We start from the raw sequence: 15,543 nt of genomic DNA on the forward strand, positions 1-15,543 counted from the left end.
CATAGACTAGGTTAAGTGAGTGAGATAGACACCTGAGATGCAAAATTTAAGGAGGCTGTCACTGTTAGTGTCATGGAGTACCACTTTGGGTGTTAGGCCCTAAGCACATCACTCAGTACCCCAGTTCCAGCTTTGGGTCAGAAGCTAAGCATTCTGGCTGTAGAACTGCCTAAGGGACTAGTACTAATCTTGACCTATGCTTTCCTATCCCTCATTCTAATTTGCTCATGTCTAGCCAGACTTTCTGATGATCTAGAGGTGACATTAGGTCTTATTGCTATGGAAATGGAGACTATTCCTCTGCCTTTACATCTCTATTAGATTTTCTTCGTATTTCCAACTTGTTCCAAAAATTGAGGGGTGCTGTAGAAAGTTTTCAATATCTCTTATGCAATGGTCATGCTAGAATTTACTTCGAGCCTTCAGGAGGAGTTTGGTATGCTATACTGACTGCCCTTGATGTGACTCGTAGTTCCTGGGGCATTTGCAATGAACGGAGGCCCGAAGAAAGCTGCACGGGCCAAGGTCAAAGTTTGCATTAGGCTCCTCAGCCCTAGGGATCTTTAGCTTCCATTTGATTTTCTTCATGTGATCTAAATGAGTTTAACTTATAAAAATATTTTCAAGGCTACTCTGTTTTCTTTTTATTTCTTTCAACTTGTTAAATGCTATACATTGATCTGTTAAATTTCACAGGGAGGTAATTGACTAATTTGAAGTTCTCGTAAATGAATCAGTAGGGTTGCTACATTACTAAAGAATTTTTCTAAGTTTCTTCTATAATGCAGAATGAAATATAAGACCATTTTAATTTATCACCATAGAGTAAAAATTAGCTTATGATATGTAGGTTCCTCCAGGATTCTGAACAACTTGCCACATAGCAGATGCTCAGTAAGGCATATTAATAATCCTACACTTTATGAACATACTTTGTAATGAAGTTTTTATAAGTGCTATATTTCATTTACAATGAGAAATCTTATTAGAATAAAATGGTTCATGAATCTAAATCTTTTGTTTATTAATGTTCAAACATAAAATACTCAAGTAAATTAACCTTGTGATTTTGTCCCCCTAATGTTGGCTTATGTTTAACCAAAGACTGATGACTTAATACTAACTTAGAATGTTTGTAAGATTATTAACTTAGAATGTGGTAAGACCTAATTGATTACTGCTGTTACAGTGCTTCAAAATTTTGAAGTGTTGGGCCTTGTAACTGCAGAGAAGTCTCATGAAATATTTCAAAGACAAATTGTGCTGAAATTCTAAATTTCAAATATCCGTATCTTAATAGTATAACTCCAACAATAAAAAAATAAGATTTCATTTACTTGATTGTAACTTTTTACCATATTATCTACACAATAATTACCCGAAATAAATTCTGGCTTTAGGCTTTCTACTTTCCAGCGCTTAGTTCAGATTTATTTTTTAAGAGGATGAGTACTGAGGCGTACTAATAGCTAAGAAACATCAGGTAAGCCAGAAGGCAAGTATGTTATATAGCTTTAGGCCTTGGTGAAAATGGAAAAAAAAAACATGTGGGGCCTCTACTTTTGCTGATGTGCAAATAATTTACGTAGAGAAATGATTCAACAGCAATACAGCAATCCCAGAGTAAATTATTTTCATTTTTACTACTAGCTTAAGGGGATTATTGACTTTATAATGGTGTTTTTTTTTGTTTTTTTTTTTTCCCCAACCTTTTATGAAATATGTTGCTGAATTAGCTTAAGGCTTTACCTCCAGAACATTTTAGTGGTGGAGTCTCTTATCCAGGAGAAGAAACATTTCTGTTCTTCCTATTTTACAGACATGTAGGTGCTGCAGTTAAAACAAGGACACATGGTTGCCTGTTTTTGTACATAAAACAAAATAAACATTAGCAAATCTGGTTAGAATTTTAATTAGGCTTCAAACAACAGATGGGTCTTTTTAATTTGAAGTTTTGTTATTGTACTTATATATCTGATGCCATAGTTGTTGTTTAACCTGGCTTCAGAATGTTCTAAGTCATTTCTTCTGCTGTTATTTTATTGCTTACTCACGAGCTCATTTACATACTGAACGTTATCGCAATACAACACAAATTTAATTTTTCCTTTCCTTTTCTTTTTTTGAGAATAGGTTGTTTAAATCAAAGAATAAGTAAGGATTCTTGCTTTATATGGCTGTCAACAATTCTACAAATAGGACATTTTAGGGCAATGCTGTTTATAGTTGACATATTTCTTCCACTTCAACCTAAATATTGTCATGTGTTTGTAACATAACATGCTGTTTTTCAGTTTCAATGTGTTTCTTTCTCTTATAGTCCTGTAAGTTCCACATATACAAAAACCTAACGCAATTTTAGGCTGCAAGAAAAGTCTCATTTTGACTTGTTTTCCGTCTTGATATAAAAGACCCAAAGAAAACTGGTTCGAAGTAAAGGATCGATATCCTTAGAGTTAGTTCAGAATGCTGATGAGTTGGAAACAATACATGAACAATGAGTAGATGATTTTTAATAGCATAATACTGAATGCAAAGGAAAACCTAACAATAATGATAAACACTAGGCTGCTTCAAAAACTTTTATAGATTAAATTATAAATTATGTTTGAGTTTTGGCTGTTACTTCCTAAGACTAAGCCCTCTAAATCAGTTTAGCATAGCACCAGGGACACATATTCAAACCCTTTTCAAGGGGAATGTAGCTGTGTGACTCTCATTAATAGCTGTTGCATTATTCCTATTCTGGAAAAGACTTTGAAACATCTACCCTTTTAAACTGAATCTCAAACTGAGAGTATTAAAGTGAGAAATTGGAGTCACTTCTTTGTGGTCCCATAAAGTTAATCAATCATCTTACTAAGAAAGGAAAACAGACCCATAAATATAGGCTTACAGTGAATTTTAATTGTGAGGAAAATTTAAAACCCCTAAAAGAGATGAGATGTTTAGAGAAATTTCAGATCTTGAAGTATTCTCTTTGGTAATATCATTAGACAATTGAAATATTGTATGACAATGGTGAAACAATAATACCAACATCCACAGCAGACAAACAAACAAATAGCCATTGAGAGTTTATTGGAATTTCTACTTATATGTAACCCCCCCTCACAAAAATGTATTTTCATTAAAAATGACTTATAACTTGTGAAAGAATCCTCAGACTTTACAAATATTAAGAATTGCAGCATTAAATTTAGTTTAGAATGCTCATTGTAAAAGTAATTTAAGAATGGGGAGCGGGCGTGGTGGCTCACACCTGTAATTCCAGCACTTTGGGAAGCCAAAGCAGGCGGATCTCTTGAGGTCAGGTGTTTAAGACCAGCACAGCCAACATGGTGAGACCCCACCTCTACTACAAATACAAAATTAGCTGGGTGTGGTGGCACAAGTACCTGTAATCTCAGCTACTGGGGTGGCTGAAACAGGAGAATTGCTTGAACCTAGGAGGCAGAGGTTGCAGTGAGCCAAGATTGTGCCACTGCACTCCAGCTTGGGCGACAGAGAGATTTCATCTCAATAAATAAATAAAGAAATAAAAAATAAAAGTAATATAAGAATGGAGATCATATAGTTATTTTTGTAATTCAGTTTAATTTAGAAATAGGAGTACTAAATACAATTATACAGTAAGATTAAACATGGAGCAATTACATATACACAGGAAAATTCAGTTTTAGTCCTAAATATTGTGTGTGAAAAAATCTACAGTGTTACGAATCTTCCTCCAATAAATTTGCAGACAAAAGAAACATTTAGTATTACTAGGCTGTAGAGACTAGTAATTTAATCTTTAATTTTTAAATGCATATGAAGTAACAAGAGAACACAATTTTTCACTACTTATTTTATAACCTGATTGACTCGCAGATTCACAATACCTGTAGGCTCCAGACTAAAAAGTGCCAGACTGTTAGTGGAAACTAGCCTTAAGGCATTTTTCTTGATATCCATATTAGCTACAATCCCTGGCCTATTTCTTTGGGGTATGTTTACATGTTTTATGAATATAACTACATGGGTGGGAGAAGAAAAACATACAAACATAATTCCAAAAAGGTGGAGATAATGTTATTAATTGTAGCCACAATTTAAACATATTGGTTCAAAAATTTAAACATATTTGTGTGTTTTATGAGATTCAAACAAAATCTCATAAAAACGTAAGATTTTTAGAAAGCACAGAAAAATCTCTCTTTCTCTCTGTATGAATTTTATTTTAGGCAGTTGCATGCTAAACTTGTGCTTAGTTGTTCAAATTAAGTGAATGTTCACATGTGGCCTCCACTCTTGAACATCAGGTAACTTGGAAGTAACATTAACTTTGGCATAAAGACTTTGATCATTTGGTTTAAGTACCTAGCATGAGTTAGGTTCTCTGTAAACAAATGCTGAGATGATGTTTGGGGAGCATGCTGTCTATTAGGGATCAGCCTCTGTGAAGCTTCAGAAAGTAGAACTGGACAGAGAACTAAACTGTAATGCAGTTTTGATAAAGCCATGGCCAACTGGATAGGAAGCTGTTGCCCACCAGACTTCCCTGGACGGGACCTGAGCCTTTATATCCGGGCCTGACTCAGTCACTGGCCATGGGGTATTCCAGGAAGGTCATGGGGCAATGCAGCCCTCTACAGCTGAGACAGACCCTGAACAATTTGACAGCAGGAGATGGTTTGCTGACCTCACTCCTCACAGCAAGGTAGCAAGTCTTTCCATTATTAATATGAATAATTATCTATGTTATCTAGAAATTGAATCCTCTAGCACTGGGGAAAAGGGAGAGGGGACGGAAAGGTAGATCTCCTTATTCATCACAGCATCTAGGGTTCTAACAATCTTCAAAGCTTGAGAACTCAAGGGCCTAGGATCAGTGCAAATTGTTCTCAAAACCTGCTGGTTCTCATCAGACTTTAATGACTCAAATAATTAATGACTTGACATTTCACTCTGACAATTTACAGATTTATAGATAGGTAGTTCTTGGTTGACCTGGGCCTGCTGTGGCTTATCCATGGCAATTTTGAATTAAGGCTCTTATAATAAATTTAAATAGAGTTCATGCTTAAATTTCTTTTCTTCTTTTTTCTTTTTGAGACAGAGTCTCACTCTATCACCCAGGCTGGAGTGCAGTGGCGGGATCTCGGCTCACTGCAAGCTCCGCCTCCCAGGTTCACACCATTCTCCTGCCTCAGCCTCCCGAGTAGCTGGGACTACAGGTGCCCACCACCACGCCCGGCTAATTTTTTAGATTTTTTAGTAGAGACGGGGTTTCACCGTGTTAGCCAGGATGGTCTCCATCTCCTGACCTCGTGATCCACCCGTCTCAGACTCCCAAAGTGTTGGGATTACTGGCGTGAGTCACCGCGTCAGGCCGCTTAAATTTCTTTTTATCCTCACTTAAGAAATTGGAAAGCAGAAATAAAAGTAAGCTTAGAAAAAGAAAAAGAGGTTATAAGTCAGACTGGATTCAGAAACTGCTGCTCCTCCAATTGCTAGTAGAATGATCTTTACTTCTCTGAGGCTCAGTTAGCTCGTGTAAAATGGAGATTTCAATGTTACCTACATCTTTTGTGTGTGTGTGTGAAGATTAGATAAGAAAACCCACTAATGGCTTTAAAGATAGTATTCAGTACATTCATGTTAACTATTATTAAGGATGTCATAGGGAATTGATCAGGATGGAGTTCTTGGTGACACAACATGCTTCCAAACCCTACTTTTTCAACATAGCTTCATAATTCTATTTGAAGTAAGATACATTTCCCAGAACAGTATAAATTTATTATTCAAATCCAAATTCTCAACTTATTTGTACAACTGCATATAGACTTTAATAAACATAGATAAGTATTTATGCAACCCAGTTTATGTCTTAATAGGTTATCAGTAAAATAATGGCAGAAGGTAGAAATAGCATAGTGACAGGACAATCTACTTCTACCAGACATGCTTAAGAAATGTTAATGCTTTACTTTATCCAAATATCAGTATTACAGTTTTTATTAAGGGAGGCATTTTAACATTTGAACTCACACTAGAGAAAGCTTAAAGTATACATTATCTTTAGTTACTATTTCCAAAATTAATTATACCTACATTTATTGAATGCCAAAGATGTACCAGGATTATACATAGACCTCAACAACAAAAACAATAAAAATATAATAGCTTTGGTATTTTTAATAGAAGGAGAAAATGGGATAATTATTAGTTATAACATAGTTGGGGACTTGGTATAGAAATGTAATGTTGTCAGCATGAAACCACATCAGTGAATTAAAACAAATTTATTGCTGACATACAGTAAAATTTGGCAAGCATTTTAGATGAAAAGTAAAGGAAGAAAAAGAGAATGCTTGGGTTATATATACTTAATGCAGCTTTATTCTTTTCCCTAGTGATGGAAGATTAGATTTCTACGTAACATAGATAATTAATATTAATGATAGAAACAATTCATGAGGAAACCTAAAGAATGACATTTAGAAATCACCTTTTAGGGTCTTCTTCTGAAGACATTACTTATATGACACCTGACTGGTAGATGAAAGCCTAAGGGTACCATTTGGGCAGTAATTGCCACCCAGCCTTAACTCATTCCTTCCTTTCATCTTCTATCTTTTAGCATGAACTATACCTGTGTGAAATATTTGTCTTTGCTTTCAAGAGGAGAAGATGAAAATTGGTAAAATAACCAGAAGTCAGTGAGCATCAAAGAATTATTTTGAAAACACCATAGTGTCAGCACTGTCACATGCTAATGTCACATAATGAAGTACGTTTCTATGCATTCACCAACTGTGTAGTGAGAATATTACTGTGTAGACAACAGTGGGGTATTTCAGTGGGGATACAACATGGAATTAGGCATTGTGCTTTCTAGATGCAACACTGAGAAGTTAGAATCTAGTATGGTAGAAAAATACCTTTAGCAATTAAAAGGTAACACACAACAGTATACACCAAACGCAGTCAGTGGAAGCACAAGAAAATCGGTGATTAATTCTGACTCAGTACATACCATGGGTACTAGGAAGCATTGCCAGGATATAAAAAGGCAACAAGGAAGACATTTATGCACAAAGGACTGACAAAGAGAGGTGGGGAGTCTAAGGTATTCCATATAGAGAGCGGGCCAGATGAAAGGACTTTGAATGTGAATTGAGGAATTTGGGGATTAGTGTCATCCAATTAATGTTTAAGTAAACCTTGACTATACTTCATAGGATGGATAGAAGCAGGGAGAGATTGGAGGCAGCCAGAACAATTAGGAGGCAATAGTAGGTGATGATGGGATTTTTGTCTTGGGTGGTCATGCAATTTCGTATAGTGTGAAGTTAATTCTAAAAGCAAATAGGTGACTATTTATTAGTTATAGCCATTATCATTATTAGATACTATGTGATGAGGTAGAACTATTTTTAATTGGAGTATTATTTAAGTAACTAGCCTGTAGGACCAGGTGTGACTTGACAGTTGTAACTCCAAGATATACTGGGAAAATATGACAGAGAGAGATTGAGACTCCAAGAAACTTAATGTTTCAGGTTTTAAAATATTTGTAAGACTAACCACTGCTAGAAAAAACATTGCATTAGATATCTACATTTTAGATAACAATCCCACCAATAATAAGAAAATTGAATTAAGAGTTTGAAACATGGTTAAAATAAAAAATTCTATGCAGTGTAAGATGAAAAAATAAGTGTTTAATATTTTCAGCATTGAAAGAAATAATCAGGACGATGGGTGTGGGTAGGAGAGCATATGCTTGTATATTTTTTCTATTATAACTTTTCCTCTCTTATCAAAGTCATTATTTAATCATTTAGAAATATTCTGCTAAATAGTAGATTATCTGACTAAAATAATTTCACTAAAGTGTGAACAAAGCTTAGTTACTTGTCTACTCTGTGCTAGCCACCGATACAGGCTGGGGGTGCAATAGTGAATGAAGCAGACCCAATACTCTGCCCACATGAGGTTCACTTTCTAATGTGATGAAATAGATAATAAATAAATCACTAGATGGTATGTTAAAAGGTAATGAGTGCTATGAAGAAAGAGCAGACCAAGGAGAAAGAGGGCTGAGGAACATATTGTAATTTTAAATGAGGGCGTCAAGGTAGACCTCTCCGAGAAAATGACATCTAAGCCAAGAGGAAGGAATCTTTAAATTTTGGATTTTAAATTCAAAATTTGGCAAGCTTTTGTATTGAAATTTTTATTTTTATTGCTTAAAACATCAGTGGAAAAGAAAGGGCAAATTCTTGTGTTAAAACTTAATCTCTCAAAGGAAAAATATTTATCTTTGCATTTCCATGTGTTTTAGTGATGCCTCAGTGATATCCTTACTGAAGTTTTCTCTGTTTTGTAATCCATTTCCTTATCTAGCCTTTTACTAAACGAGAAGACTGGAGACATTCATCCATTTATCTACAGAGCCTAGCAAGGTGCCTGACACTTGGTAGGAGTTCACTGTCTGAGACTTGAATGTCTAAATGCTCTTATTGGCATATACATTTTTATTAAACACATAGGGATCATGTCATGATAAGGTCCTTTATTTTATAGAACTCACATTTATATAATCCTTTGGTTACTTTTCCTGACATTCTACAAGAATATACACTTCTTTTCATTAAGATTTCCTTTGTATTTCCCCTTTTCAAAGTGTGAAGTGCTCTGGCAGTAGGCACTTAAATTATAATTTAATGTTATAATCTAATTCCTCGCCTGCAGACCTCTGTCAACTAGGACTGAGAATACTAAAATATCTTATGATGGTAACAAGGTGATTTCTTTTATACTCCTTGGAATGAAATAGCATTTGGGGAACTGTTATTTAGAAGAAAGGATTCCAAATAATAGCTCTTTGTTCAGAGTTCGTCCATCAATTCATAGATAAGTCAACTGGCACTCATCATTTTAAATTCATCAGGGGCCAGTGTAGTTAAGAGGAATATAAAGAGTACTTTAGCAATAAACAGAGGCCTTGTTACAATATAATGTGTAGTAGGAAAGAGGATTGGAAGATCTATAAAAACTGCCCAAAGAACCAAAAATATAATTAAAGCAACAAAAAGACATATTGAACACAATCTCAGGGACTATTTCAGGCAATAGCAAATGTCTCTTCAAATATAGAGACGGAAAGTAAAATAGAAAACTAGTTTCATGAAGGGAGTGAGAAAAATCCCAAACAGAATTATAGGAATAGGCTCACAAGTGTTGATTTTCTTATGTTATTTTTTACCTTTCTTTAAAATGATTAGAAAGTGTCTAACCCAGATATCGGATAATTTGAAATTCTCAGATGAGAATAGAGACAAGCAAAATAAAAATATAAACCAAGGTAATATCTTAAGCAAGCATGGTTCAGAGTAGCATAGATAAACTGATACACAGAAAACAAGTGAAATTTACAATTTACGCCCAAATTTTGCCAACTAAATACAGTTGTTTTAGGTTCTATCAAAGTTACATCTTATCTAAAATTTTTTTCTTTTTCTTTTCGTTTTGTAAAAGCATGTAGGTTTACACATGATTTCCTCAAGAACTAAAAAACAGTATTTCCAGTAGAAAATATATTTCGATGGTAAATTTTATTACTTAGACCAAAGGTTTCACCTAATAAAACACATCAGAGTTACCTGGGGAGTTTTCCTAACAAACACACTTCTACTCAGACCCATTAGCAGAGATATTTGAATAGCTTATAATAATCTTTGGAAATACACCGAATACTATCACTCTTACTTTCTAAAATCTTCAACTTCTGTCTTGAATTATAATTAGACAAAAATTGGCAAATTAAAACAAAATTTAGAATCAGAATAGCATGTTATCAGAAGTGACATGTAAGTTGCTTTCCTGGGTGCAGAAGCAGAATTCAGACTTCTGTATAAGATCATCTCTTCTGTAGAAGTCTGGTCATCACTCATAGTAAATAAATAAATAATTGTGGTTTCCTTTGTGTTGAGTAATTCTAAAATATTTTTAAATTTAATAAAGACAAACTCCAACTATTTAAAGTGTCAAGCTTGAGATTTCAAACACTGGGTCGAAGGAGACAGATAAAACTTTAACTCAAAGATAATTTGATAAGTCAAGTAAAGGACAAGATATTTTTGGTTAATGTTGCCCAGGAACACACGTATATGCTCACTCACACATATACAAACACACATAAAATGTGCAGTACAGTACATTGTTCAATCTTTCTCAGAAATACAAACTTGAAATTCACATATTGTACCTCTGATTTTAAAAAGAAACTAGTAAAATTATCTGTTGAGAGGAACATCTTAAACATATCCCATCAATTTTAATGGAAAACATTAACATAGTTTTGTGTGTAAATGTAAGTTAATATGTATACACACTCACACATAAACAAGATATTGGAACATAGTATATTGGTTTAAAGGTAATCAAGACATTATTTTACATTGCAGAACACAATCATTCTAATAACAAGAGACTCGGGTGCTTCGGATCTAAAAGAGGCATCTTATTTCTACAGAGAATTATTATAGAAAAATAACGGGCTTTCTTCATTTTAACATTTCAAAAGTTTAGTGCATGTTATAAAGCAAAAGGAGCATAGAAACAAAGGTCTAGAAATCATTTATGGAGTTCCTGCTGCCTACTAAAGTTTGTGTGTGTGTGTGTGTGTGTGTTTGTATGTATGTGTATGTGTATGTGTAATGGGAGTGGAGGTGGGGTGGCAAGATTTAAAAGGATTAGGCACTTTGGCCTCAGTCCTAAAACTGTAAGGGAAGTAAAATGAAGAATTCGTATTTTTTTTTTTTTTGTCTTCGATGATTACACTTAAACCTTCCAGAAAGAATAGCCCAATGATCTTCCTTACTTCAGGAAATTCGACTCATGGCCAGACTTCTTTTCTCTATGTCCCTGTCCATCCCCTTGACTGCTGATTACTTTGAAGCAAATCTCAGATATCATACTATTTTATCCTTGAATATTATAGTGTATATCTTTTAAAGGCAATGACTAAAAATATAACTACAATCCTAAGATCAATCTTAAAAAATTATACTTCATATAATCAAATATCAATTTATGATTCTAATTTCCTCAATTATTTCAGATATGTTTTTCTTTATAGTTTAATTTTTAAAAATCACATTCTAATTAGCTTGTCCTATAGAGTTTCTTAGGGAGTCTATATTTTGTCTCCCAAGGTGTAGTTGAAAACATTTCTTTCTCCCCTGAATTTTATGGAAATTGAGAGTTAGATTTAAATGGCTTCAACAACAGAATTTAGGGTATTTATAACGAGTAAATGATGTCTGCTTCTTAGATGTTTTTCCAGTTGTTCCTCTTCTTAGCTAAGAATTTGGTAGACCCTGGCTCAAAGATTATTATGGCAAAGTTATCCAATTCTGAACGCCATAGTATAGAGAAGGAAGTAGACATGGATATAATTAACTCTAATAAAAAGCAAAATACAATATACTTCTAGAATGTTCCACAGTGCTTGATTTTGTGTCAGTATTAAGAGAGTGATAAAGTTTCAGTTTCTTCATGAACATAATTCTGGCCTGGAGAGGGCAACCCTTAGGACAACTCCATCAAACACAAGAGCTCTGCAGAACACAATTTGATAGATAATCTTGAAGATTCCTTCTGGCTCTAAATCTCAGAGTGATGATGAGCTGTATGGTACAATTCACAATGTTTTTGCAAACTCATGAACTTTCCTTAAAGCTGTTCTTGAGCAAAGCTAGAGAATGATAAAGGGGAAAAGATAGACATATAACATTTCAGCTAAAGTGAAGTATTTCTGGCTTGTCAACAACGCTACAAGTAAACTTAGAATAGACAATGTATCTGCATGCTTCAGTTCCTCTTCCAAGAAAACAAAACAAAACATCTGCCAGTTACAGGAGCCATATATCCGAAGAAAAGTGACAAGCAATAGGAAAGCAACTGGAAATCTGGGCATTGTGGTTTCATTAAATATACTATGCCTTTATTGAATATATCTGTGTATTTTACCTTTGGAATATTTTTGTGTGTTTTGTATTGTGTATTCTGCTAAGATTCATGCAACTGTTTCTTCAGGCACAGACAGCACACATTGTCCTGGAAGATGGAACTAAGATGAAAGGTTACTCCTTTGGCCATCCATCCTCTGTTGCTGGTGAAGTGGTTTTTAATACTGGCCTGGGAGGGTGAGTAATGCTTCTTTTCCAAGGCTTTATTCTTCCTCTATGTAGAGAAATAACCGGATGATCTCACTCGTGGTGGCAAGTTGAAATCACTGCATCATAATTAGACTTCATATTGTCCTGAAGTTGCACCGTGCCTTGTGCATAGCCTACTGCAGCCGTCCTTGAAAGAAAGTTAAACCTGAACGTCCTGCTACTGTAAATGAAAGACAACATGGGCATGCTGGTGGTCCCCTGGATAAAGAGAACAAAATGAATTCTAGAAACTTAGATTGTGAGGACACAGGTTATGTGAGATTACCAAATGGTTTATCTAAGGGGAGGTATGGGTCTAATTAAGGTGAAAATTGGAGCAAGGAAAAGAATGGATAGTACATTCTAGTGTCATTTCATTAGGAAAGAATCAATTTTGCACATCTAATATGAAATACTATAAGGAGATAAGAAAGTCCTTGGGTATTTTATGTAATTTTGCACTCTAGTAAGAAAGTTGAAATAACAGATACATTTATTATCTTTAATCAATGAGAGAGCAGCTGTGTAGATCTAATATTTTCAGTAATTATCAACTATGACCTGCCTTAGTATTTAAGACCTGCTAACATGTACAGCAATGAAAATGAGAGTTGCTACAGAAATTAAGTGACTGGTTTTACCTAGTTAATAAATGTTTGTTCACCTGGGAATCAGGAGGCTAAAGTTCTAGTCTCAGTTCTAAGGATAACTATATAATATTGGGAACATCACTTAAGCTTTTTGAGTTCTAGTTTCTTCATATAAGAAGTGGGGGGCTGGATTAGATACTAATTTAAACTGGGGATTTAAACATGTCTTAAAAACATGACTAGATTGATTGAAGGGGTTTCCAATAGAGATTCAATCCAACTAGTATTCTATGAAATATTTGATAAATTCTTTAGAGAAATTTGAGTTAGCCTCATAAAGACAAGGGGGCATTAGGTTCACCGATACTAATTGACCAAACTTCCATTATATTATTAATTTATATTCTTTCTTAAAGTCTTGCCTCCCTGTGTGAAATGAAGAATATTAGATGGGTTTTTAAATAGTTCCACTGGTGAGAACATTAAATTACAGTGTATTGAAACCTGTTTGCAAAGTTTTGCTTCACCAGGCAATTATTTAAGCTTTTCGACAGCACTAATTACTAGCTGTGTTAATATACCTGCCAACAAACAACTGTTTAATATAGATCAGAATGATGGAGGGCACTAGAGTTTTCTTCTTTGTGATAGATTACAGGTAATAAATCTTGTCACATCACACAAGTCAAACAGGAGCTGATGGATTAATTTGCTCCCAACATTGTAGTTCTCTAAAACAAAGTGTATTTATTCATTTACTGAAGAGTATTGTAAGCATATGTTTAAAGGGAATGGTCAGTTCTTTTATGGAAAGAAAGAAGAAAGAGAAGTAAAATCAAATTAATTAAAGTTCTTTTGATGTAGGAAAAGGCATTCATTTATAAGATTAGTCCATAGACCCTATTTTTCCATTGAGAAATGCTGCTTTCATTCATTACATGCCTCACTCAGTAAGGTGGTTGATAATTAAAGGGGTTATTTTGTTTTTCATCTTCAAGCAATGCATTTATATTGTGGGCAGGTCTTGGTTAAAAAATTATCAGTTCCTGACAGATAAGAGACAGCTGAGAAATTAATTGATGGAAGCTGTGGATAAATACCACAGCCCTCAAGTCCCCTTAGGGATTGCAGAGCTGGAAGAGTAAGTATGTTGTTGACAAAGTTAGTTCTGGTAGGCGCTAGTCTGGATGGTGTTAAAGAATTTATGTTGACTACTGCCTGTGTTAAACTTTATTGCTTTCAAAATCATTGATTCTGTCCCCCTGAGCACCTAAATTCGCTTTCAGTTGTAATCCACAAAAAAGATTTGGCTTAACTCATTTTGCAGAAAGTGAACATGGAAGAGAGCAGAAAAAAAAAACCCTGAATTGCAATGTATTCCAGTGCATAGAAAAAGTGTAGATAGCTCCTGGTATTTATGGGAATAGTGTTTCTTCTTCTTAAGAATAAGAAGAGTGTGTGTGTGTGCATATATACACATATGATATGTATATGCACACACATACACACACATGATATATTTGTATTTTTCCTCTCACCCAAACTTTAAAATATAGCCCTCCTGCATTCCTCCCTAATTACATATCAGCATCTTTTAACTTAGAAGTCAGAAAGGCCTCAAGTCAGGTCTGTCAGATGAATTTTTTTTCTTAGCATATAATAACTCCCAAACTTATATGCTTCTTTCTAAAATTAAAATATTTTAAAAATCAACTTTATTGAGTTATTCTTTCGTATAAATTAACTTACTTATTTTAAATATTCATTAAATTTTAATAATCATATATACTCATGCAACCACCACTAACACAATCAGGATACTATTCAGTATCCTAAAAAATATCAAGAAAAGCTTTTCAATTTTTTGATGGTTACTATCTTGGTGAAACTGGCAGCCCTCAACAGTAAATATCAGTTTGTGCTCAATGATATCTGGTAGGCCAGGGAAGTCTTTAGAGTATCTGCAAACTTTAAATAGAGCAGCAATATTTTAAAAATTAAGATGCTAGAAAGGGATTTTTAAAGGAATTTAAAAATATAAAGAAATTGAGGGGATAAAACTTATATGAAAATATACCTTGGTATTCATGAGTTGGTTTTTCTTTATATCAATTATATCATGGTATAAATTTTTATATTCTGTCGTAAAATTTCCCTAGGTTTGCTAAAATCTAGAGACATTCTTGTTGGATTCTTCTCATTTTCAAGGGTTACATAATTCAGAGCATGTATGCAGATTATAGCTTTGTAGTTACATACATTACTTGTTGATACTTTTTTGGCATGTTTACCCAGGTACCCAGAAGCTATTACTGACCCTGCCTACAAGGGACAGATTCTCACAATGGCCAACCCTATTATTGGGAATGGTGGAGCTCCTGATACTACTGCTCTGGATGAACTGGGACTTAGCAAATATTTGGAGTCTAATGGAATCAAGGTAGTACCAGTGATGGTCATTTAAAAAGTCTCAATTTGAGGGAGTATAGTTAACTTATTCTTAAGAATTAGGATGGCCAAAGTTTCTTCCTCAATATGGTAGTACAAGTCATTAAGCTCAAGTATTCAATCTTATTCCTAGGTATATGAGAATAATCTTTAACTTGACAGTATTTTGAGTTTCATTTCTTAGGGCACTTTGAATTTTAATGCATTGGATGAAACTTGGCTTAACTTGAAAAAAATGTTGCTATAAGTTCAAATAACAACTGTGCTATAAAATAATGGGGGAAAAATCA

General features: G+C 34.2%; 1 protein-coding gene across 2 annotated transcripts in view; it reads left to right on the forward strand.

Moving 5' to 3' along the window:
- Positions 1–15,543, forward strand: part of CPS1 (carbamoyl-phosphate synthase 1, mitochondrial) — a 196,055-nt gene that overhangs the window by 81,992 nt on the left and 98,520 nt on the right. For both annotated transcript variants that reach the window (XM_011966550.1, XM_011966549.1), the window contains exons 3-4: positions 12,094–12,203; positions 15,101–15,245. In XM_011966550.1, coding sequence (XP_011821940.1) covers positions 12,094–12,203; positions 15,101–15,245 — 255 coding nt within the window. The remainder of the gene's footprint in view (positions 1–12,093; positions 12,204–15,100; positions 15,246–15,543) is intronic.

This window comes from Mandrillus leucophaeus, unplaced genomic scaffold (assembly GCF_000951045.1).
Source record: "Mandrillus leucophaeus isolate KB7577 unplaced genomic scaffold, Mleu.le_1.0 Scaffold763, whole genome shotgun sequence".
NCBI lineage: Eukaryota > Metazoa > Chordata > Mammalia > Primates > Cercopithecidae > Mandrillus > Mandrillus leucophaeus.